Below are 27,339 nucleotides of genomic sequence, written 5' to 3' on the forward strand. Positions count from 1 at the left end.
TAGCAACAATAACATAAATGTGAGAGGAAAAGTAAAAGTGTAAAGTTTAGGAATGCTGTTGAAATTAGGTTGTTATCAGCTTAAAATTAGGTGTCATAATTTTAAGGTATTTCATGTAAGCCTCATGGTAACCAAATGGGACTACCTTATGGCCATTACACAAAAGAACATGCTAAAGAAGTCAAAGCATACTGATATCAAAAATCATCAAAACACACACAAAAAAAGACAGCAGTGTAAGAAAAAAGGAATAATGGGTCCATAAATCAACCAGAAAACAATGAACAAAATGACAACTATAAATCCTTATCTATTAATAATTACTTCAAATGTAAATGGATGAAATTCTCCAATCACAAGACAAAAATGGTTGAATGTTTAAAAAAAAAAAAAATCCCAGGAGCCAACAATATGCCTACCAGAGACTGACTTTAGATTTAAAGATACACATACCTACAATGAAGGGATGGAAAAAGACATTTTAGGAAAATGGTAACCAAAAAAAGTAAATAGTCTTTTGGACTCTGTGGGAGAAGATGGGATGATTTGAGAGAATGGCCTTGAAACATGTATAATAACATATATGAAATGAGTCACCAGTCCAGGTTCAATCCAGGATACTGGATGCTTGGGGCTGGTGCACTGGAACAACCCAGGGGGATGGTACGGGGAGGGAGGAGGGAGGAGGGTTCAGGATGGGGAACACGTGTATACCTGTGGTGGATTCATGTTGATATAGGGCAAAACCAATACAATATTATAAAGTTAAAAAATAAAATATTTAAAAATAAATAAACAAACAAGCAGAAGTAGCTATACTTATATCTGAATTTAAACTAAATCCAAAATGTGAGAAGGAAACAAAGAAGGACATGTATAATGATAAAGGGATCAATCTATACAGAAAGTGAAAGTGAAAGAAAAGTGAAGGTGAAGTTGCTCAGTCATGTCTGACTCTTTGCGACCCCACAGACTGACTGTAGCCTACCATGCTCCTCCATCCATGGGATTTTCCAGGCAAAAATACTGGCGTGGGCTGCCATTTCCTTCTCCAGGGGATCTTCCTGACCCAGGGATTGAACCCAGATCTCCCACGTTGTAGGCAGACGAGCCACCAATTGTAAGTATCTATGCACCAAATATCAGTGCAGCTTTATATACTAAAGCCATGAAATTAAAAGACGTTGGCTCCTTGGAAGGAAAGTTATGACCAACCTAGACAGCATATTGAAAAGCAGAGACATTACTTTGCCAACAAATGTCCATCTAGTCAAGGCTATGGTTTTTCCAGTAGTCATGTATGGGTGTGAGAGTTGGACTATAAAGAAAGCTGAGCACCAAAGAATTGATGCTTTTGAACTGTGGTGTTGGAGAAGATTCTTGAGAGTCCCTTGGACTGCAAGGAGATCCAACCAGTCCATCCTAAAGGAGATCAGTGGTGGGTGTTCATTGGAATGACTGATGTTGAAGCTGAAACTCCAATACTTTGGCCACCTGATGCAGAGAGCTGACTCATTTGAAAAGACCCTGATGCTGGGAAAGATTGAGGGCAGGAGGAGAAGGGGGCAACAGAGGATGAGATGGTTGGATGGCATCACCGACACAATGGACATGGGTTTGGGTGGACTCCAGAAGTTGGTGATGGACAGGGAGGCCTGGTGTACTGTGTTTCATGGGGGCCCAAAGAGTTGGACATGACTGAGCGACTGAACTGATATATTAAAGCAAAAAAAGAAAAAAAATATCAAGGGAGAAATAAGCAGCAATACAATAATAACTGGAGACTTTAACATCCTACTCTCAACAGTGGATAAGTTATCCAGACAAAGACAATAAGGAAATAGCAGACTTGAACAATAAAGTACCTACTAGACATATAGAAAGTTCTATCCAGCAACAACAGAATACACTTTGTACTCAGGCACACACAGGGAACATTTTCTAGGCCAGACCAATTGTCAGACCACAAAATCAAATTAGCAAATCAAGAAGACAGAAATCATACCAAGTATCTCTTTTGGTCAGAATAGCATAACACTAGAAATCAATAAAAAGAGGAAAATTTTAAAATTCACAAATAAGTGGGAATTAAACATTTATTTAAACAACCAATAAATTGAAAAGAAATTAAAGGGGAAATAAAAAATTTCTTGAGACAAACAGAAATGGAAACACAACATACCTGAATTTATGGGGTTCAACAAAAACACTTCTAAGAGAAAAGTTCATAGCAATAAATGCCTATGTTAAGAAGCAAGAAAAATTCCAAGGAAACAATGTAACACTACACCTTAAAGATAATTTAAAAAGAGAAAAGATTGAGCTCAAAGTTAGCAGAAGGAAGGAAACAATAGAGATTAGGGCAGAAATAAACAAAATGAAGAATACAAAAGCAATAGGAAACTTTAACCAAATTAAGAGTTGCTCCTTTGAAAACATAAACGAAATTGACAAATCCTTAACTACACTAAAAAAAACGAGGAGGAATGACCAAGATCAACAAATTTATAATTTTGAAAAAGGGAACATTACAACTGGTATCACAAAAACACAAGGAAAAAAAGAGGTTACCATGGAAAACTATACATCAACAAACTGGACAACGTAGAAGAAACGGAAAAATTCATAGCGACAACCTACCAAGAATGAGTTAATAACAAAGAGAAAACCTGAGTAGCCTAATGATTAGTAAGGAGATTAAGCCAGTGACTAAAAATCTCTTGGTAAAGAAAATCTCAGCATCAGATGGCTTCATTAGTAAATTATTCCAGACAATTAAAGAATTAATGTCAATCCTTCTCAAAACCTTCCAAAAAGCTGAAGAGAAGGGAACACACCTATGCTTGTTTTCAAGGCCAGCATTATCCTGATAACACTTTCAGACAAAGACAATACTAGAAAATAAAACTATAGGCCAATATCCTTGATGGATACAGACGTAAAAATTCTCAAAAAATCATACTAAACCAAATTCAGCATCACATTAAAACTGTTATTCATCACTTTCAACTGTGAATTATCCTTGAGATGCTGATGGTTCAACATACACAAATTAATCAATATGATACATTACATTAATAGAATGAAAGAAAAAATGATTTCATGATCTTAATAGATGCAGAAAAAGTATCTGACAAAATTCAATATCCATTCATGATAGAAACACTTAAAAAGAGACATATCTCAGTATAACAAAGAATATATATGACAAGCCCATAGCTAACATCATACTCAATGGTGAAAGGCTGAAAGAATTTCCTCTAAGGTCAGGAACAAGGCAAGATCTCTCACTACATCCAATCAACACAGTACTGGAAGTCCTATCTGGAGCAACCAGGAAAGAAAAGAAAAGAATTAGAAAGGAAGGAGTAAAACTAACTCTACTTTCAGATTACATGGACTTGATGTATTAAAAAATCCTTGTTCAGTTCAGTTCAGTCACTCAGTCGTGTCCGACTCTTTGTGACCCCATGAATCGCAGCACGCCAGGCCCCCCTGTCCATCACCAACTTCCAGAGTTCACTCAGACTCACGTCCATCGAGTCAGTGATGCCATCCAGCCATCTCATCCTCTGTTGTCCCCTTCTCCTCCTGCCCCCAATCCCTCCCAGCATCAGAGTCTTTTCCAATGAGTCAACTCTTCGCATGAGGTGGCCAAAGTACTGGAGTTTCAGCTTTAGCATCAGTCCTTCCAAAGAAATCCCAGGGCTGATCTCCTTCAGAATGGACTGGTTGGATCTCCTTTTAGTCCAAGGGACTGTCAAGAGTCTTCTCCAACACCACAGTTCAAAAGTGTCAATTCTTTGGCACTCAGCCTTCTTCATAGTCCAACTCTCACATCCATACATGACCACAGGAAAAACCATAGCCTTCACTAGACAGACCTTTGTTGGCAAAGTAATGTCTCTACTTTTGAAAAATCCTTGAGACTGAACCAAAAAAAAAAAAAAAATTAAAACTGTTAAAACTAATGACTTCAATAAAGTTGCAGGGTAGGAAATTAACATAGAAAATTAACAATGTTTCCATATACCAACAAAAAGTTTTCTGAAAAAAAAGAAAGAAAGAAAGAAATGATCACATTTGCAATAGCATCAAGAACAATAAAATATTTAGGAGTAAGTTTAACCAAGTGAAAGATCCCTACTGCAAAAACAAGACACTGATTAAAGAAATCAAAGAAGGTACTAACAAATGGAAAGGTATGTGTTCATAAATTGGAAGAATTAATTGTTAAAATGTCAATACTACCAAAAGTTATCTACAGATTCAAGAAGATAGGTAAATGAGACTACTTCAGACTAAAAGGCTTCTGCACAGCAAAGGAAACTGTCTCCCAAATGAAGAGTACCTACGTATGGCGGGCGGGGGGGGGGACTATTAACCATATCTGTTCCCAGGTGGCTCAGTGGTAAAGAATCCACCTGCCAAGCAGGAGATGTGGGTTCAATCCCTGGGTCAGGAAAATACCCTGGAGAAAGAAATGGCAACCCACTCTAGTATTCTTGCCTGGGAAATCCCATGAACAGAGGACTCTGGTAGGCTACAATCCATGGAGTTGCAAAGGATTCGAACATGACTTAGCAACTAAACAACAACAACACATCCGTAAAGGGGTTAATAATAAATATTTAATAACAAAAACAAAAAAACCCCACCCCAAATAATCCAATTAAAATTGGGGCAAAGGAAAAATGTCTAGACATTTTTTCAAAGAAGATATACAAATGGCCTACAGACACAAACATACTTTGGAGATATTGGGAGTTTGGTTCCAGACCACATCAATAAAAGCAAATATCAAAGGTATGTCATGCAAATTTTTGGCTTCTCAAGGCATACATAAAAGTTATTTTTACTCTATACTATAATTAAGTGTGTAGTAGCATTATGTCTAAGAAAACAATATATATACCTTCATTAAACAATATGTCATTGCTCAAAAATGCTAATCATAAGGTGAGTCTTCTATGAGTCATAATCTTTTTTGCAATAGCAGCGTCAATATTTACTGATCATATAACCACAACAAATACAATAATGGTGAAAATTTTTGAAATAGTCACGAGAATGACCAAATGTGACAGAGACACAAACTGAAAAACTGCTGTTGAAAACACTGGAACCAGTAGTGTTGCTCAATACAGTGTTGCTACATTCAATGTGTAAAAAAAAAAAAAAAAAAATACAGAATCTGAGAAGTACAACAAAGCGAAGCACAGAAGAGTGATGTAAGTCTATACATGAAAATATGCTCACCATCACTAGTCATCATGAAAATGCCAATGAAAACCAAAATGAGATGTCACCTCACACCTGTTAGAATGGCCACCATCAAAAAGACTTGTTGTTGCTGTTTAGTCACTAAGTCCTGTCTGACTCTTTTATGACCCCATGGACTGTAGCCTGCCAGGCTGCTCTGTCTGTGTGATCGTCTTGGCAAGAATCCTAGAGTGGGTTGCCATTTTCCTTCTCCAGGGGATCTTCCCAACCCAGGGATCGAATCAGCATCTCTTGCATTGGCAGGCAGATTCTTTACCGCTGAGCTACCAGGAAAACTCATCAAAAATAAGTGAAAATAAATGTGGATGAGGATGTGGGGGAAAGGGAAACTTTATGCACTGTTGAAGGGATTATAAATTAGTATAGTCACTGTGTCAAGCATTATGGACACTCCTCAAAAAATTAAATATAGAACTACCATATGATTCAGCAATTTCACTTATGAGTGTATATCTAATATGAAATAAAATCAAAAACCCAAAAAGTTATCTGCCTCCTAATGTTCAGAGTAGCATTATTTACAACAGCCAAGACATGGAAACAAGCTCAGGTATCCAGCAGTGGATGAATGGATAAAGAAGATATAGGACATTTATACATAACAGAATATTAGTCATTCATAAGAAAAAAAAAGATAATCCTTCCATTGTGATAACATAGATAGACCTAAAGGGATGTTGCTAAGTGAAATAAATCAGACAGAAAGAAACAAATATTGTGTGATATTACAAGTGGAATTAAAAAAAAAAAAAGTCAACTCATAGAAAAGAGATCAGATTTGTGGTTACCAGAGGTAGGAGTAGGGAAGGGAGAAATTGGAGAAGAAGGTAGTAAAAGGTAAAACCTTTCAGTTATAAAATAAATAAGTACTAGAGATGTACAACATAATGACTGTGGTTAACACTGCTGTATGACATCCAGGAAAGTTGTTAAAAGGGCAGATTCTAAGAGTTCTCATTACAAGAACTTATTTTTCTTTTTCGTGCTGCGGTTCATGGGGTCACGGAGAGTCAGATACAACTGAGCAACTGAACTGAACTGATGAGATGATGAAATGATAACTAAACCTACTGTGACAATCACTTCGCAATATATGTGAATCAAACTACCATGCTGTACACCTTAAACTTACACAGTGCTTTATGTCAATTATTTCTCAAAACTGAAAAAAAAAAATAGTTTAAAATAGTCTTAAATATCTTCTTGTTATCTTGTCAGTCGCTCAGTTGTGCTCGACTCTTTGCGACCCCGTGGACTTCAGCTCACCAGGCTCCTCTGGCCATGAGATTTTCCAGGCAATGATACTGAAGTGGGTTACCATTTCCTTCTCCAGGGGATCTTCCCAACCCAGGGATTGAACCCAGGTCTCCTGCACTGCAGGCAGATTCTTTACCAACTGAGTTACAAGGTAAACCCCAAAGTGAAAGTGAAAGTCATTCAGTCATATCTGACTCTTTGCAACCCCATGGATTATACAGTCCATGGAATTTTCCAGGTTCAGAATACTAGAGTAGGTAGCCTTTCCCTTCTCCAGGGGATCTTCCCAACCCAGAGATCGAACCCATGTCTCCCGAATTGCAGGCAGATTCTTTACCAGCTGAGCCACAGTTGGATTTCTACTTAACTTTCCAACATCTTTTGATCCTCTCCCTTATTGATATGCCCTGAATGTAATATGCTATTTTCCCAGTATTTTTGCAGAGATGTTACATATACCTCAAACATCTCTACTCTCCTCCTCCACTCACCCACATTCATCTGGCTCATCCTTGATTCCAACAAAGCCTAACCATTAAAAACAAAAAAAAAAAAGGAGAATTTTTCTGTATTCCATTTTCCAATTCACTTTTTACAGTTCATTTTGGTATCAGTGCTTACTGATATTTGGATTATCTATAAAAATCCCTATATAACTTACTTTTAATGCCACATAAATATAGCATAAAATAATCGAGAATATACGGGAAAGGGGAGAAGAGGGTGAGATGTAGGGAAAGAGTAACATGGAAGCTTATATTACCATATGTAAAATAGATAGCCAACAGGAATTTGCTGTTTGGCTCAGGAAACTCAAACAGGGGTTCTGTTATCAACCTAGAGGGGTGGGATGGCGAGGGAGATGGGAGGGAGGTTCAAAAGGGAGAGGATATATGTATACCTATGGCTGATTCATGTTGAGGCTTGACAGAAAATAGCACAATTCTATAAAGCAATTATCCTTCAGTAAAAAATAAGTTAATTAAAAAAAATAAATGGGAATATAGAAATACATCTTATGCATTTAATAAAAGTTATAACTCAATATAAATAGTTTAGAACTGAAAGTGAATATTTTGCTTACTTTATTCAGTTTGCTGGCCTGAACTGTAATTTTGTTTAAGGATTAAAAGCCATTTGTACTTCTCCCAGTCTCATTAAAAATAAATTACTCTTTTTGAAGCACATTTCAACATTTATTTCAAGTTAAACCTAAAAAACTGCAATTAGCAGAAATCCATGGACAAGAGCCTCACTTCCATCATGTATCATTAAAAGGAAATTTCACTTAAGAAAACAAAACAAAAAATAAACATACATATACACACACATGCATATAAGCAAAATAGAAGAATCTGATACTGGAATGGCTTTGACTCAGACAACCATTGAGGAAGTTTCAGAACCTTGGAAGTTCATTAAAATACTGCAGATTTCCCATAATATTCACTCTATCAATGCAGTCAACTTTTCTGCTAGAAAACAGAAATAATTCTCAAAGTATACTAGGCATTTGAAACTAAATCTTAACATTTATTAATTGCCAGTAAAGAAAATAATCGAAAAAGAAAGTCATCTGAAGCCCATCCTGCTTGAGAATATTATTTCTAATATTATAGATTCATTTTTGTTGCATAGACGTGTGATAAAATTGATTATGACTGAGGTCATGTGTTAAGTCAGCAAAGGGAATTTTCAGTACAAATACTGGTGTGTAATCAAATGCTATCTTCTCAACTAGGTCTACTCAAACCATCCTCCTCCATACACATCTAATTCTTCTTAGCCCTTATCCTGATCTACTTTCCCCAAAGCACTTTGTTTTCTAACATCCTACAAAATATATATACTTGTAATATGTATTTTTACTTATGTTTCTTCACAAAGACAGGGAGTTTTCTGTATTTCATTTCCTGATGTATCTAAGAACCATATAAAAGCTTTTCTGCATAAAACTAGGGAAAGTCAATCAAATTAAAGAATAAAATAGCTAAAGGGATTTTCTACAGTAAAATAAGTAAACAGAACTGTATTGACCCTATATCAAGCCATAATCTAAACTTCCCTGTCATTAAAACAAGTCATAACCACGCATTACCCTAAATCATTTCAACACAGCCACAGAAGTAACAGTGTTTAATGCGAACTGGTGCCTGTGCTTTAAAATACCACTAGATTTACTAAATGAGATACCTAGGTCATTTCACTTTTGTTTATTTTTACTTTGAATTTTAAAAGTTAAATAGTAGAACCTGCAGGTATAGTATATGTGACTTCTTCTAAGATCCTCAAATTAAATAAAATTCTCACTCAGAAAATTTAAAAATACTGTGCCTTCTCTTTTTCTTGTTGAAGGTATCTTTGATTTATTAGGTTTAAAACTGTAGTGAAGCAAGAAAATTGCAATTATTGAAGAGGACCAAGATTTATTATTTGTTCTTTTTGGTATGATGGACAGAAAATGAATCAAACTATAAAAAATGCATAATAAAATTACCAGTTTTTTGATGCTTTCCAAACTAATAATTACAAGCCTGAAAGAACATCAGGACTTGATAGATGGAATAACCCTGTTATTTACACATCAAGGTTTGTTTGACACTGAACAAAAACGGTGCTGTTGATGGCTGTGCTCTTAAACTGTAATAAATATGCCACACATGTTTCATTATTGAAACAAAGCAAAATATGCTTGTGTATGTTGGTTGGTGCATTTACTTTTTTTCTGAGACTTTTCTAGACATTTTACATCTTATTATTAACTGATTTTGAATATACCACTTTGAATTAAAACACTAACTCTTACATCAGAAGCCAAAGTGAGATTTTACACAAACGAGATAAATATTTCTAAATATTACTTCATGAAAGTATTCATAAAAAATAAAAGTTGAGCATTGGCATACTTCTTAACATTGCAAAGGGTGATAAAGTTCAACATTAAAGTTGATAAAATATTTTTCTCACATATGTAATATAATTAAAACAAGACACTTCTGCTGCTATATTCCACCATTAATAAAATGGTGGCAGGGATAGAGGTAATCCGTGAGTTGAGCATGTAGACTGCCACTCGCCAAGGCCAACCTGGCTATAGCCAATGCTGTGTCCAGTATGACAGCAGCTGAGCCCCTCAACATGGCACCTTTCCTCACGGATGGTCAGCCAGCTACTTGATAGCAAGTTAATTACCCTGTACAGCTTCTGCTGTGGAGGTGATTTTTTTTTTCCTTGTTGGCATGGCCATTTTCTCCATCTGTGGATCTGATTTTCCTGCATGCAGTGTATTTGCCACCGTTTACTATCTGTGGACTTACAGAATGCCACATCTACTGTAATGGTATTCCACACAGCATTGCTTCTGATCAAGGAACTCACTTCACAGCAAAAATAAGTGCAGCAATGGGCCCATACTCTTGTAATTCACTGGACTTACCATGTTTCCCACCAGTCTGAAGCACCTGGCTTGAGATAATGGTAGAATTGACTTTTAAATACTCACTTACTATGTCAGTTAGGTGACAATATTTTGCAGGGTTATGGCAAAGTTCTCCAGGAGGCTGCATGTGCTCTGAATCAGTGTGCAATATGTGGCACTGTTTCTCCCACAGCCAGGATTCACAGGTCCAGGGATCAAAGGGTGGAAATATAAGCGGCATCACTCACTGACCCCAGTGACCCACTAGCAAAACAGTTGCTTCTTATTGCCATGACTATGAATTTCTGGCTTAGAAGTAGTAGTTCCAAAGGGAGGAATGCTTCCACCAGGAGACACAACAATGATTCCACTGAATAGGAAGTTAAGATTGCCACCCAGCCACTTTGGGTTTCTCGTGTCTTTGAATCAGCAGGCAAAGAAAAGAGTTACCACTCTGGTTGGGTTGACTGATCCTAATTATGAAGGGGAAATTGGATAGCTATCCCACAATAGAGATATGGAAAAAACATGTCTGGAATACAAGAGATCACTTAGAATGTTAGTTTTACTATGACTTGTGATTAAAGTCAATGGAAGACTATAACAAGCCAATTCAGACAGGACTACTAAAGGTCCAGACTCTTCAGGAATCAAGGTTTGGATCATCCTTACCCACATTTCAGGTAAAGAATCACAACCATTTGAGGTGCTTTTTAACTCTAAAGGGAACATGGAATGTGTAATGGAAAAAGGCAGTTATAAATAAGAGCTATGACCACATTGGGCTTCCCAGATGGTGCTGGTGGTAAAGAACTCACCTGTCAATGTAGGAGACGTAGGAGACAGAGGTTTGATCCCTGGGTGGAGAAGATCCCCTGGAGTAGGAAATGGCAACCCACTCCAGCGTTCTTGCCTGGAGAATCCCCTTGACAGAGGAACTTGGCAGGCTATAGTACTTAAACTTTATAGTCTTAAACTTTCTTGCAACCATGGGGTTGCCAAGGGTCGGACACGACTGAGTGACTTAGCATATTGCACGTGACCACATCACCAGTTACAGAAATGAGGACTGTGATTACTATGAGTATTTCCTTCTTATTTTCTATGAATATGGTTATATCTGTGTGTATGTTTACATCTATCTGCCTACCTATCTAGGAAATATCTGTTTTGTCCCTTATTACACCCTTATCATATAACATAAGACGCACTGACTTTATATCACAGTATTTAAATTATAGGATATCACAGAGAAGAGTAAACATCACCCAAGGACTTTTTATCCTTTTCTGTCCAAAGGTTAGTGTGTTTTCTGTTGTATACTGAACAGGTACATCATGTAAAACAGAAGTATAATACTGTTATCTTCTTTAGAGATCAAAACTAGAAATGCTTATGGGTATCAAGTTGACAAAGGGTGAATTCATCATGACTAATTTATGTCAACTTAGCTAGGCCATGGTCTGTAGACATTAAGTTATGTAGATTATTAGCCTTAATGTGGGCAGACTTCATCCAACAGACTGAAGCCCTTAAAAGAAAAGAGGCAAGTTCAGTTAAGTTCAGTTACTCAGTCATGTCTGACTCTTCGCAACCCCACGAATCGCAGCACGCCAGGCCTCCCTGTCCATCACCAACTCCTAGAGTTCACTCAGACTCACGTCCATTGAGTCAGTGATGCCATCCAGCCATCTCATCCTCTGGCATCCCCTTCTCCTCCTGCCCCCAGTCCCTCCCAGCATCAGAGTCTTTTCCAATGTGTCAACTCTTCACATGAGGTGGCCAAAGTATTGGAGTTTCAGCTTTAACATCATTCCTTCCGAAGAACACCCAGGACTGATCTCCTTTAGAATGGACTGGTTGGATCTCCTTGCAGTCCAAGGGACTCTCAAGAGTCTTCTCCAACACCACAGTTCAAAAACATCAATTCTTTAGTGCTCAGCTTTCTTCACAGTCCAACTCTCACATCCATACATGACTACTGGAAAAACCATAGCCTTGACTAGATGGACATTTGTTTGGCAATGTAATGTATCTGCTTTTGAATATGCTATCTAGGTGGCAAAGTACCCCTTAAAAAAAGGGAGAATGTGTATTCAAATTGGCTTTAAATACACTTGAGTTGCAACATTCACTCTATTCCCTTGGTCTCCAGCCTGTTAGCCTACCCTATGGATTTTGGACTTGCTATCCTCCAAAATTATGTGAAACAATTTCTAAAAGTAACTCTCTCCCCACATTCGCAGACACACACACACACACAGAGCACAGAACATACATACCCCATATTGGTTCTGTTTCTCGGAGAATTCTGATTAATACAGGAGGCTATCTATGTGTTATGGATGAAACAGAAGTATATGTAAATAGTTGATTAACTCACTTCCAATTCTCTGTCCAGTCTTATCACCAGGCAAATTACCCTCAAATAAGTTTTACCCCCCAAAACTATGCCTTTTCATGCCTCTGCAAATGTTGTCTATTCTGCTACCATCCACTGAAATGTTTTCTACAACTACTCTGGAAATCTAATTCTTGTCCTTTAATGTTCAACTCAAGTAGTACCTCCCAGCACAGTTCCTTAGCATCTTCCCCTGTAGACCAATTTGAGTTACTTGCTATTCCTACAGAATGGCAGTGGTTTGAAAACCATGCCCTCTCCATTATCAAAGTAAATACTAATGAACTTGTTTTATTGTTGGTCTCCTTTAGTGAGTTGTGAGCACACATAAATTAGTAAATTGTTTTATTTCCTTAGTATTTTCAGTGCTGGTTGTATTGTACTATATGCTATAACTACTCATTCTTCTGATTTCTGAATGAAAATATGCTTAGAAAATGATTACAGTCATTATGTAGCTCTCTGTCCTAATTATATTGATGATAATATGATATCCCTCCATCTCCGTTTCTAATGGGTTGGCCTTCTAGTTATTCATGTGTTTTATTCCATTATCACTGAAGTATTGTTAGGTCCTGCTCTAGGATAAGAGAACATCTATTTTACACCATAAACTATTTTGTTTCCCAATCCTGATGTTACAGCTGAGCTTGAGTCAAACAATTTGTATTCTTCAGAGCCATGCAGGTAAAAAGCCCAATGTAGCTACTGAATAAAATAAATGTCAACAGTGTTTAATCACATTTCTGATGTAGGCAGAAATAAAATGGTCAAAACTGTCTGAGTCTAATCCCAGGTAGAGAGCTCTGTTCCTATTGGCTTGAGGTTTTATGAAACTGTTAAAAAATATTGTTTAATAAATATTCTCTGTTAATTGGCTGGTCAGCTCAGTTTTCTCCACTGTAAAAAATCATCCCGTTTCCATATGGCTTCCTGTTGTAAAAGTTTAAACTTTCTTGAATGTTTGTTTCATGCACTCTCTGTATTAATAGTGAGAGCACTGTCAGAGCAAGTGATGGTAACGATGAGAAACCCAGCATGATTTTAAGAAAATAAAAGTTACATAGGTTATAAATTTCTCTCTTTCCATTTACAAGCAAAGAAAGTCAAACAAATTAAGAGTGTTGTACAATTTCAGATCAAATTAGGTAATGATGATATTGCAGTCACTAGAATTCACAGAGTGTTTGGGGGCTTTTAGACATGGGTAAACAAAGTTGCAAATATATTTTCATTAATCATCTGAGCTTCCTACCCACACCAGGGCAACATTTCAAATATACACTCTCCTGTGATTTGATATCCCATTATATAAAAATTTTGTGAAACAAATCTCTCAGTGGAGAGTTTTTCCTTAGATCACCTCTATTGTCAAAAGAATTAAATTGTAGACTCATTTTCCTTAAAACATAACAAACGTATTTTAAAAAATCTAAATTAAATCTAAATTAAAAAATTTTTAAAAAAAAGAAAAAAAAAATCTAAGAATCCAATTATCATGTAGTATATGCATATGAGATTAGGTTAGGTGAAATTGCAAATATTTAGAAAACTCTATCAGTACTCTACATTATATGAAATAAACAAAAATGGAGTTCAGTTTTTTAAGTTCAATAAAAGTAAGTATTAATACAAATATTAATAGAAAGGAAGAGTAGGTACAAAATGGATGTAGTGTTTTTTTAATAAAAATTTTATTTCCATTTCACCTAGCTAATACTATGATTATGATTTTTCTGTAGACTTGACTATATTTTACTGAAAGATCAATAAACAGAAAATCAAACCAGGTAAATAGTTGAAGTTAAATTATATATAAATACATTTATTATTATGAATAAATATTTTTCAAAATCCCATGGACAAATATGCAAATATAACTTTGCTAAGACTCTGGTTTACATTATATAGTCCTTCCTAATCTATATCTTTCAGACCCTTCAAAGGGAATCATGGCTGAACTACCAAGAGTCATATTTTGTTTACCTAATACTTACATAAACATTATATGATTCAAATGAATGCAGCCACTGGAGCTATAATATTAGGAATTATTATAAAGTACTGTTTATAAACTGAGTAAGAGATTGTCCTAGGCACTGCTGAAGTAGTAAACAGTCTCAGCTATTCCCTTGTAGGTTACATTCCGGAAGTACGTAGTCTAAATGCATAGTGTTACATATGTACTAAAACAGATAAATCTGAAGTTTCACAATAGTAAGCAGTCATTCTACATGTTTTTGAAGGAAAGGTTGTTTTTTTCTGGCTTTTTAGAGCCAGTATATAGAAAATTTGAACTTAAAAGGGTAAAAAGCAGATGTCAAATAGTCTATCTTCAACCAGGTTTCTTCCAAAAAATGTAAAAATAAAAACAGGCATGCTTAAGTCCATTGTTATATAAATATACCAGCTATACATTGCTTCCCTGGTGGCTCAGCTGGTAAAGAATCTGCCTGCAATGCAGGAGACCCAGGTTCAATCCTTGGGTTGGGAAGATCCCCTGGAGAAGGGAAAGGCTACCCACTCCACTATTCTGGCCTGGAGAATTCCAGGGGACGCGAAGAGTCAGACAGGACTGAGCGACTTTCACTTTTACTTTCTTCCACTTTCTTACTTTGAAAAATGCTATCTTGATGCTCTAGTGAAAGAGTAATACATGACAATCCTACTAAGTTTCAGAAGTGAAGTATGCAGTTCAGGAAACTTTAGCAAAATTTTTGCTAAAGAATACCGGTGATTAAAGAAATGGTACTTTCCTTCTAAGGCTTACAGAGCAGTGGATATCATCTCTTAATTCCATTCAGTTATTGTTATCCTCTAAATTATATTGAAATTATCATCATTTTCTATTTCAGCAATGACACATATCTTCATAACATGAACTTACAAAAATATCTGTTGGTATTATTTGTTGTTATTGTTCAATCACCAAGTCATGTCTGACTCTTTGCGATCCCAATACTTACTTCACTTATATTTTAAATTTTTTTAATATTTAATTTTGTTAAAATCTATTCTCACAAAAAATATTTCAATTGCTTTTTGAAGAGGAACTAAAATTTTTATCTCAGAATATTTTTAGGTTGACAGAAAAGTTGAGGAGATAGTAAAGTGTTCCCATATACCCGATAGCCAGTTTGCCTACTATTAACATCTTAAATATATTAATACTGTATTATTATTTATGTATGTACTTTATGTGTTGGACTTCCAACCTTATCATGTCCACCTCCAAACACAGAGCTGATAATTTGCACCCCCCAGAAGATGGACAACTAGAGAAGATATTTTCAGTGTATCATAGCTAAGCTCTCAGAACAAAAATTTTAGGTGGAAAAATAACCTCGTCCAGTTTTATTGGTGACCCACAGCACTCAGATACTAGTTTGATGAGAATCACAAACTCAACCAGTCTACAAAGGCTAGCTCCAACAACAGGCTTATAAGGCTTGTTTTTAAGCTTATAAGTCTGGTTTTAAACTGCGATTCAACCTGTGACTCCTGATTTAACCTGTGATTCTCTTCTGGATGACATGCAACAGTGTTTTACAGCACAACACAAAAACAGAAGCACAAAAGAGCAGTAATGAATGAAACACAATTGCCTGTTTCTTCCAAGGATGCCAAACAAATTGAAACTAGTAACAAATCCTGAGTGCCAAACTGAGACAGTAACCAAGGCATTTAATGCAGAGAGACTAGAGTTCAAACCTGAAGCTGACTTAGCACATTGGAACAGGAAATCCATAAACCAAGAGTAACGAGACACCAGTGGCCCCTACGAACATCTGAATTTCATACCTGGTTGAGAACAAACTGACAGCAACTGGCAGTGCCGACCGTATCTCCATGGAACCTCCAGGAAAACTGTGGAAATAAAAAAGAGGCTATTTATTCAGAGCTTGCTATACGTAGGGAATCAGCTGTCATGACTTAAAGATTTGGCAGAAACTCAAAGACGGGCAGAGGAGTAGAACAGATGGAGAGAGAAGGAGAGAAGTCTTCAAGAAAATTCCCATTGTAGGTTGCTCATTCAGGGAAACTGGAAGTGGTTTGGCTTCTTGGGCTGGTTGCTATGTTGTCATCAATGGTCTGACCTCTATGGTATTTGTATATTCACCATTCCAATATGTTTTTCCAGGTAAAATTTTGTCAAATTTAGTCATATTTCAGAATTATTTAACTGGGATAGATTAATACCCTTATACAATTAGGCACTTCTGTATTAAATCAGTCAAGGTCTCTAAATAAACAGAACCAGTAGGATATGTAAGGAAATACACACACACACACACACAGAGACACACACACACACACATACAGATACACATACACACACACACACACACACATTATGTATCCTTGACTGATTTCAAGGAATTGGGTTATGCTCAAGGATTGTCATAAAAGTCCATAGGGCCTGCCAGCAGCCTGGAATTCTCTGGTAAGAGTTCACACTGCAGCCTTGAGGGGGAATTTCTTTTCTTTTCTTCAGGAAAACAGTTTTTCTCTTAAGACCTTTCAACAGATGGGCCTCATCCATATCATTAAGAAAAATACTGTGTAAGTCAAATGATTGTAGCTGTTTACCACATCTACCAACACCTTCATAGCAGCAACACATAGATTAATATCTGGTTAACTGCCTACTATAGCTAAGGAAATTTGACACTTAAAACCTAACCATCACAGTTCTACAACCAGGAATATTCTTTCCATTTGGTCAGGTCTCTCCTGAAAATGATAGCTTTATCATTGTAAGTGAAATTTTAGTATTTTTGTAGGTTTCATTTTTCCTATGTAATTTCTTCTGAAAATGTGACAGTCTTTATAAATTGTATATTATGACTGGTTATTACAGTTATATTGGATAGCAATTTTAATGTAGCTATGTTGAACCAGCCACCTTATTGGAGAAGCAAACTTCATAAACATGTTTTTCTGGATTTGGAAATGCAGGTGTATAATTTGTTGAATTACTTTTTATTATATAAAGAGACATTAAGAATCTAAATTGTGACAGATGCATTTAAATACCATTAGTCTCATCCAAAATAGAGATAAAACTGCAAGAGAATTATTTTTGTTAAAATATATCTGTTGTGGATTCATTTTGATATTTGGCAAAACTACTACAATTATGTAAAGTTTAAAAATAAAATAAAATTTAAAAAAAATTAAAAAAAAAATCCTGGGAATGTTTTTCTTGTTTTGATTGTTTTCTTTTAGTTTATATGTGTAATAGAATACAGAATAACAGAATTGATGGGTGTTTTAGGAGAAATATATCAAAATTTATTTTTTTTTTAATTTAAATCAGTTTTATTTAAGAATTTCCAACAGTGACAACTCTTATAAAAAGCATCTAAGCACAGGACACAGAACTGCAGCAAACAGCAGTCTTATGGGTAGCTAACAGACATGAGAACTTCCACCCTGCTTTGAGACACCCTGAGCTCACTGGTGAACTCTGCTTCCAAGCACTCCTGCAAAGCACACCACAAGTTCAGTCCATGTTCTCAACCCATCAGCTTCAGTTCACATTACCACACTTACAGATCAGTAACAGAAGAGAACACACACCATACAGCATTCACAGCAGTTGACAAAGGGGTAGGGGAAATACAAGTATCGTTTCACTTAACACATTCAGCTAACGTGGGTCATCTAAGAACAAAACTCACTTAAAAGTCTTCCAACAGATGTGGATGTCCTTTGAATGCAAAAACATTCGTACATTATTTGCTATCCTTGCTCTCTGCACACTCTCTCACCAAAGCCACAGGATTGAGAGACACATCTCGCCAAGTTAAAAAATATCCATTATGCACCACCAAGTCTCTGCACGCGCTCTCTCCTTTTCTCACTCACACTAGCCTCTCATGCCTCGGCACCACCATCAATCCCACACAAGGTTTCAAAAGTTCAAACAGCCTTCTGGTTCCATATCACAGCCTTGCGTTCATAGCGTTGATACGACTCCATGAAATAAAGAGTAGCGGATAAAAATGGGACACCCACCGTCAAAGACGCAGCCTGCTCAGCGTGATGGCAAGTTCTTGAATGAGAAAGCATGTAGACAGAAGTATTCCTATGGCAGAATATTTACAGCACTACTTTCAATGAAGTGCTTCTTCCATAAACATTTGAAATGAGATGAACTGCAAAGATTAAATGAAGGCTTCATATTGTACTTTTGTATATGAAGGGAGACAAGTGTTGAAACAAAAACAAAAAAAAACAAAAGAACCAACCACTGTGACACCATGATCTCCAAAGAGGAGATTTTCCTAAGGAAAGAAATCCATGTGGTGGGGTTCAAATTAAAACAAGGAGAAACAAATGTAGTGCTAATCAATGGTTTCCATTGTGAACATGCAAAGAATTCACTTGACAGTCCAGGGATAAAATATTACAGGAGAAACCCTTTGATATCAATTGTAGTGTGTTGGTTTACCAATCAGGCAAACAGCAGTTCACGTTCAAACGCTCAATATTTCAACCCTTTATGTAACAAAACTTATAAAATTCCTTTAGCTCTTCCTCTTTTTCTAAATAAAAATGTCAAAAATACTGCTGAATATACTCCACACTGAACAAACCAATTTTGAAAATTCTTACATATGTTATTTTACAATATACTTACCATGAGTTTAGAAAAATTTGAATTCCCACCAGTATACCAACTAACTGTAACCCAATGTCTACATTCCCCAGCAAGATGAAAAGACAGCCTTCAGAATGGGAGAAAATAATAGCAAATGAAGCAACCGACAAACAACTAATCTCAAAAATATACAAGCAACTCCTACAGCTCAACTTCAGAAAAATAAATGACCCAATCAAAAAATGGGCCAAAGAACTAAATAGACATTTCTCCAAAGAAGACATGCAGAGGGCTAACAAACACATGAAAAGATGCTCAACATCACTCATTATCAGAGAAATGCAAATCAAAACCACAATGAGGTACCATTTCACGCCAGTCAGAATGGCTGCGATCCAACAGTCTACAAATAATAAATGCTGGAGAGGGTGTGGAGAAAAGGGAACCCTCTTACACTGTTGGTGGGAATGCAAACTAGTACAGCCACTATGGAGAACAGTGTGGAGATTCCTTAAAAAACTGGAAATAGAACTGCCTTATGATCCAGCAATCCCACTGCTGGGCATACACACTGAGGAAACCAGAAGGGAAAGAGACACGTGTACCCCAATGTTCATTGCAGCACTGTTTATAATAGCCAGGACATGGAAGCAACCTAGATGTCCATCAGCAGATGAATGGATCAGAAAGCTGTGGTACATATACACAATGGAGTATTACTCAGCCATTAAAAAGAATTCATTTGAATCAGTTCTAATGAAGTGGATGAAACTGGAGCCTATTATACAGAGTGAAGTAAGCCAGAAGGAAAAACACCAGTACAGTATAATAACACATATATATGGAATTTAGAAAGATAGTAACAATAACCCTGTGTACGAGACAGCAAAAGAGACACTGATGTATAGAACAGTCTTATGGACTCTATGGGAGAGGGAGAGGGTGGGAAGATTTGGGAGAATGGCATTGAAACATGTAAAATATCATGTATGAAACGAGATGCCAGTCCAGGTTCGATGCACGATACTGGATGCTTGGGGCTAGTGCACTGGGACGACCCAGAGGGATGGTATGGGGAGGGAGGAGGGACGAGGGTTCAGGATGGGGAACACATGTATACCTGTGGCGGATTCATTTTGATATTTGGCAAAACTAATACAATTATGTAAAGTTTAAAAATAAAATGAAATTAAAAAAAAAAGACTAAAGACAGAGGAATAAACACCATCTCCTGAATATTAACTTCATCATAGCATGAAAATCCCTGGGACATACCTGCAGAGGGTGTAATTTTCCACAAGACAATGAAACTCCATTGTACTCTATATGAAGTTTAATTCCACTGGTCACATTTAACTCTTGATAACATGAACTCTTATTTTCCTTTCCTCAGATTTTACCATATGTTAGTGGAAAATGAATAAATAACCCACATTCAAATTTCTCAAGAAGAATTTGAAAATAATTCTAAAAAATTACTTTTATTTTTAGAGAAGAGATACAATAAAGGCCAAAGACACAGATGGGGGAAAAAAACATCTTAAAACTGTATTTCCTTTCAGTATCAGTTATTACTTTCTACAGACAGTTCCTAAAGATAATTCTAGAGTTATCTAAGTCTTAAATTCAGACACCCCTCCCCAAATAGTAGTAACATATGATAAGAAAAATCTCCAAAGTTAGAACTTCATTTTCCATCACTGTCATTTCTACATGGTCTTGAAAGTAATACAGAAGTATGACTAAAGTAGAGAGCAATAGAATCACCATCTATATGGTTCAAGAAAATAGATAGTGTGGGAAAGAAACAGGATAACTATAAAGGATAACATATGGGACAAAAATACTGTGTGTGGTGGTAGAGAAGAGGGGGGAAGGGAATAAGAATATATGAGGTTTTATATATATGCACCCCACTCCAGTACTCTTACCTGGCAAATCCCATGGACGGAGGAGCCTGGTAGGCTACAGTCCTTGGGGTTGCTAAGAGTCAGACATGACTGAGTGACTTCACTTTCACTTTTCACTTTCATGCATTGGAGAAGGAAATGGCAACCCACTCCAGTATTCTTGCCTGGAGGATCCCAGAGATGACGGAGCCTGGTGGGCTGCCATCTATGGGGTTGTACAGAGTCGGACACGACTGAAGCGACTTAGCATAGCATATATATGTTACATATATTCTGAAGTACCACAAGCAAGGTGCCACGGTAAAGAAAAGGAATTCAGACTGAACCTGTTTTTGAGTGCAATTCTCCAAATTAATGGATTTTTTTAGTGTTATTGAAGTGGTCAGTTTACAAAGCTCAATCAGTTATTAAGAAAACCGTGCCTTTTACTGAACCCATTTGAACAGGAATTATAAACAAAATACCAGCGAGAAGTATTTAATCAATGACTGTATTGGAAAGTACTTGCTTTACAAAGAGATATTCTTTGTAGATGTATTCTCACAGTGTTTTCATAAAGTCCCTAGTTTGCTGAGCTTGAATTAGATGCTTCTTTTTTAAGTTCAAAGACTTGAATCTCTGATGGGTAGCCATGGGTAAGCTACAAAGAAAGTGAGTCCAGTTCCACCAGAAAACCCACTGTCTACAGAAATACCAAGCGTAGGGCATTAATTTTAGTGTGTGAGTGGAAATGCTTCTTGAGTAAGAAGACTTCAGTGATATTTCCTGAGTTTCTCCCAGGTGATAATGCTACAAGTGTCAGATGAATGGGGTTATAACACCCTAAATTTGTCTCCTCAGTCATCTATCTCTTTTAACCTTAACTTTGAGGAATCAGTCTGGAAAATCTTACAAACCCACAAGATTTCTGCAAACCTTCTAAATTACCAAAGAATAAATACAGGTTTTAAATTAGGGTTTCAGGATAAATATAGTTGTTTTTGATTGCCATCAATCATGTAAGATATTCACAGTAAACATTAGCCAGAAAATATCATTCTCCAATATTATTTTCCTAAACTTATGATAAACAATCATTTTTCAATTTCAGCTAATTTGTTCTCATTTATCATCATCCCACATTACAGCGACAGACATAAATGATCCATCATAATAACAACAACAAAAGAGAGGATATGTAAATATAAACAAATTATTTTAGCATACAGCTCCCAAATTCTGACCTTTCTTTCTTAAACATCCTTCCTTTCAAAATATACTTTCTTCTCTTTACCTATGCTATCTTTTCTCTATCCTCTATATTATTCGTATCCTGATATCTTTGTCCATATCCCCATACATATACAACTGTCAAATGGCCAACCATCTGCACTTTTGCAGATACAGGTTTGTGTATCTATAACAAGCCCACTTTCTGCTGACTGAAAAAACAAAATCGGTTTTTTAGAGCTTCCCAGGTGGCGGTAGTGGTAAAGAACCTGCCTGCCAATACAGGAGATATAAGAGACACTGCTCTCTGGGTCAGGAAGATCCCCTGGAGGAGGGCATGGCAACCCACTCCAGTATTCTTGCCTGGAGAATCCCATGGACAGAGGAGCCTGGCAGGCTGCAGTCCATGGGGTTGCAAAAGAGTCGCACAAGACTGAAGCGACTTTGCACACAGCACGCACAGCAAGTCCCGTCCTGCTGACTAAAACAACAAAATTGTTAGACTCTATTTTCTCAGTCTTGCTATACCTCTTACTGATACTATGGATTATAGGCAGATCCTGCTGCCTTAGCATAATTAAGTGACATACTCTAAAAGCAAGATCTCTGACAATATCAATTTCAAATGCTTTTAAATAAACAGATCTCATATAAAGGATGCACGTGTGTGTGTGTGTTAGTAACTCAGCCGTGTCTGACTCTCTGCAACCCCATGGACTGTAGCCCACCAGGCTCCTCTGTTCTTGGGATTCTCCAGGCAGGAGCACTGAAGCGGGTTGCCATTCCCTTCTCCAGTGAAAGATGCATAGTATTTTTAATTAAAGAACCATTAAAGCACATGTTTCTTGTGTATCTGCAGTACCTATTCTGTCTCCATCAAAGGAGAGAAAAAGTTTCTATTATCTAAGTGGCTTATCTGACAAAGGGAATCATCTTGTCACCTGGGTCAGCGTGTTTTCTTGTTCTATTGGGACAAGAAAAATCAAAACAAAAGCTAAAGACAAAATAAAATGTTAGAAAAATTCCTGCCATGACAATTCATCCATTTTGCCATAAGCAAAGCAGGGGTACTGCTAAAAATTTTAGAAAAATAAAAGAGATGCTGCATTTCTAATGTTTTTCAAACATTAGAAACATGTACAAATTCAATCTTGAAAGCGCCTTGTAATTAGTAACACTAAAAACTCCACTATATTTGGCCTTGATCCTCTAAATAAAAATAATCAACCTTACAGGTTAATACAGCTGTGTTAGATCATATGTGTGGGTATGAATCACTAAAAGTATCTACTATGAGAATTCAATGTGGAATATAAATTAAAGTCTATTTGCCAGCTTTGAATCAGCTTGCTATTTGCAGAATCTGCGCCAAAGCATTCTGATTCTCTCACATATTGGACATCAGGACACTGCATTAAATACTCTTTACTATATGTTAATAAGATAATAGAATAATAAAAATTATTTTATATACACATTGGCATTTTGGGGGGATCCAAAATCACTGCAGATGGTGACTGCAGCCATGAAATTAAAAGACACTTGCTCCTTGGAAGAAAAGCTATGACCAACCTAGACAGCATATTAAAAAGCAGAGACATTTCTTTGCAAAGAAAGGTTCATCTAGTCAAAGCTATGGTTTTTCCAGTAGTCATGTATGGATGTGAGATTTGGACTATAAAGAAAGCTGAGGGCCAAAGAATTGATGCTTTTGAACTGTGGTGTTAGAAAAGATTCTTGAGAGTCCCTTGGACTGCAAGGAGATCCAAGCAGTCCATCCTAAAGGAAATCAGTCCTGAATATTCATTGGAAGTACCAATGCTGAAGCTGAAGCTCCAGTACTTTGGCCACTGGATGCAAAGAACCAACTCTTTGGAAAAGACCCTGATGCTGGGAAAGATTAAAGGCAGGAGGAGAAGGGGATGACAGAGGATGAAATGGTTGGATGGCATAACTGACTCGATGGACATGAGTTTGAGTAAGCTTTGAGAGCTGGTGATGGACAGGGAGACCTGGCGTGCTGCAGTCCATGGGGTTGCAGAGTCGGACACGACTGAGCGACTGAACTAAACTGAACTGAACTTATTTACATAATCAGAGAATGACTGCTTTATAATAGAATCCATTTCTCTATGGTAAAGAAACCAAGGTCTATATATCATACAATAAATTGATAGAGTAATTTAGGGACAGTTTTCAATACTTAACAGTAACTATATGAATTACACCACAGAAGTAACAGAATTATGTCTTTGAGACCAGTCCTTGCCATTCACTGTTTCAGCGCTCCACATTCACTCTAAGCAACGTGTAACTGTTTTTAGAACTGGCTTTTGTGCTATTTTTATCCTTTTATTTTGCAGAACATGGTCACTGTAATTCTGATTATTTAATATAACTTTTGGATTGACATAGTAATATACCAGGAAAAAGGCCAGGTGTATAAGATTCTGGTATCCATCAAGGTCAAGAAAATAGGAAAACAGAAACTGCATCCTTTTTTTGACAATGGATTTAATGTGTGTAATTGTTAAAACAGGCATGGAAGGACTAACAGGAGTAGCTCACACCTCTAGGGCAAAAAGAACAAAGAGAAGAATCTGAGGTTGTTAGAACTTAGGAGCTTACAGGAATCTCACATCTCCGAAAAGGAGGCGTCATATATTGATGCTGATTTATCTGAGTGAGGGAGTACGTTGGGGAATGTGAAAAAATCAAACTTGGGAACTGGAACCTATTGCCACTAGTGAGGTTTTGCTGAGACAGTGTCAACAGGAATAGGAACAGGCAAGTCTCGCCTTCCTCTACCTGCCTTGGGGCTCCCTTCAAGTGCCCCTTGTGGTAAAGCCTAAGAGAGATCCAGCTAGCAAAGGAGAAATGTGATTTCTAGAATCACAGGCCCAGCATCACAAAGCGTAACATGGAAGGATGGGTTAGAGCAAATACATAAGAGCTTAGTAATCCACACACTGATAGAAATCCCAGTTTTTCTGAGAAGTTCCAATGTATGTATACTCAGGGTCCATTTTACTCTTAAATATGCCATGATATCAATGACACATTGTATGAGCAAGTCTACAGATAAAACTATAAACACAAATTAAATTGAAGTCTCCATGGTAAATAGGTTCTAGAGATGGCCACTTTCCATTTCCTCTCGTCTGTTTGTACATGCTGCTTCCCACATAAGAGTTGGAGTCTATATCCCCTCAACTTGAATCTGTGTTGATCATAGTAACTTTCTTGAAGTAAAGAATATGGTAATAGACATTCTGAGGTTAGGTCATTAGAAAACCTTGCAGTATCTGTCTAGGTTTCTTGAAATACTTGCTCCTGGGACACTCTCAGCAAGAACCCAGCAACTGTGCTGTGAGATGTCCAAGCCTCATAAAGAGATTGCATGTGGGTCTTTAGTGGACAGTCCAACTAAAGTTCCAGCTAAGAGCCAGCACCGAGTACCACGTAGTAACCCTTTCATGCATCCAGCAAAGTCAAGCCTTCTGATGATGACATCCCCAGCTGACATACAATTACCACACGTGGGAGACCCAAGTGAAAACTGTTTAGTTGGACTACATTAATACATGTAAATATTAAAGGTAATAATAAATTATAGTTTTGAGACACTAGGTTATAAGATGTTTATTTTTATAGTATACATAATTAGAATAGCCTCTTTAGTTTCCCAATGACTTTTCTAAGTGAGCTGTGACCCACCAAACAAATATCTCTATCTTCATCCAACTAATTAGGTTTACCAATAAATCTTGTTTTCCTGACTAGTTTCCTGTGTTTCCCCCTTAGATCACAAGTAGATTATAAACATATGAAAGGAAATGATCATGTCCTATTTTGCTTCTACATCTCCCACTTGATAAGCAAAAATTAACGATGTATAAGACTGTAATTAGTCTCAGTTGCTACCACAAAACTTTTAAACACAAAATCTAACTTTATGAGTCAGCAGGTTGACTACAATTGGATTAATTGAGGTAATAATTAACTACATAGTTCTGTTTCACAATGTGGCTCATCAGAACTTGTATTCAGGCTTTGGGTAGAGTTTTAGGTCTACTTCTTCTGAAGGTCTTCCTTAGGTCTTCTTCTTCTGAAGCCAAGACTGTAGTGCAACAGGTGCTAAGGCCATTCTCTTCTTTGAAGGATCACTGGAGCACAAGAGGCACACCAAATATCCCAACACATTCAAGGCTTCTGCTTATATCACACCTGTGGTCATTCCACAGGCCAAAGTAAACCACAGAGTCCATGAAATCAGTGGAGTTAAGAGATGTACTTTGTCCAAGTGTAAGCATGGAAAAATAAATATTTGCTAGACCAGATAGACTTTAATTATATATATATGTATAATTATATATATACATATATATATATATATATATATAAAACATTACCTCCAAAAGATAGAATTGTTCTCAAGTGCACAGTGATGGGATATTATCCAGAGATATCACATTAAATCACAGTAGACTCAAGAAGTCTGAAGTTATGTGAAACATCTTTTCTAATCACAAAGGTATGAAACTAAAAATCATTAGAGAAAAAGAGGGAAATTGATAACACCTGGAATTAAACAACATGATACTGAGCAGCTGGTGAGTCATCAAAAAAAATTAAAGAAGTCAAAAAATATCAGTTCAGTTCAGTCGCTCAGTTGTGTCCAACTCTTTGCGACCCCATGAATCACACGCCAGGCCTCCCTGACCATCACCAACTCCTGGAGTTCACTCAAACTCACGTCCATCGAGTCAGTGATGTCATCCAGCCATCTCATCCTCTATCGTCCCCTTCTCCTCCTGCCCCCAGTCCCTCCCAGCATCAGAGTCTTTTCCAATGACTTAACTTTTCACATGAGGTGGCCAAAGTACTGGAGTTTCAGCTTTAGCATCATTCCTTCCAAAGAAATCCTAGGGCTGATCTCCTTTAGAATGGACTGGTTGGATATCCTTGCAGTCCAAGGGACTCTCAATAGTCTTCTCCAACACCACAGTTCAAAAGCATCAATTCTTCAGTGCTCAGCCTTCTTCACAGTCCAACTCTCACATCCATACATGACCATTGGAAAAACCACAGCCTTGACTAGACGGACCTTTGTTGGCAAAATAATGTCTCTGCTTTGAATATGCTATCTAGGTTGGTCATAACTTTCCTTCCAAGAAATAAGTGTCTTTTAATTTCATGGCTGCAATCACCATCTGCAGTTATTTTGGAGCCCAAAAAAATAAAGTCCGACAGT

The 27,339-nt window shown here is 36.9% G+C and overlaps 1 protein-coding gene across 12 annotated transcripts in view; it reads right to left on the reverse strand.

The window, feature by feature from the left end:
• Positions 1 to 27,339, reverse strand: part of LOC147349201 (uncharacterized) — a 372,827-nt gene that overhangs the window by 226,049 nt on the left and 119,439 nt on the right. For all 12 annotated transcript variants that reach the window (XR_015149583.1, XR_015149584.1, XR_015149578.1 and 9 more), the window contains exon 2: positions 16,161 to 16,226. Coding sequence is in view for 5 of the 12 variants with exons in the window: in XM_086363379.1 (XP_086219505.1) it covers positions 16,161 to 16,226 (66 nt within the window). In the remaining 7 variants the exon portion in view is untranslated. The remainder of the gene's footprint in view (positions 1 to 16,160; positions 16,227 to 27,339) is intronic.

Source organism: Bos grunniens, chromosome 21 (genome assembly GCF_055505025.1).
Source record: "Bos grunniens cultivar Pamir isolate PY7600 chromosome 21, Bosgru_T2T1.0, whole genome shotgun sequence".
Classification (NCBI taxonomy): domain Eukaryota; kingdom Metazoa; phylum Chordata; class Mammalia; order Artiodactyla; family Bovidae; genus Bos; species Bos grunniens.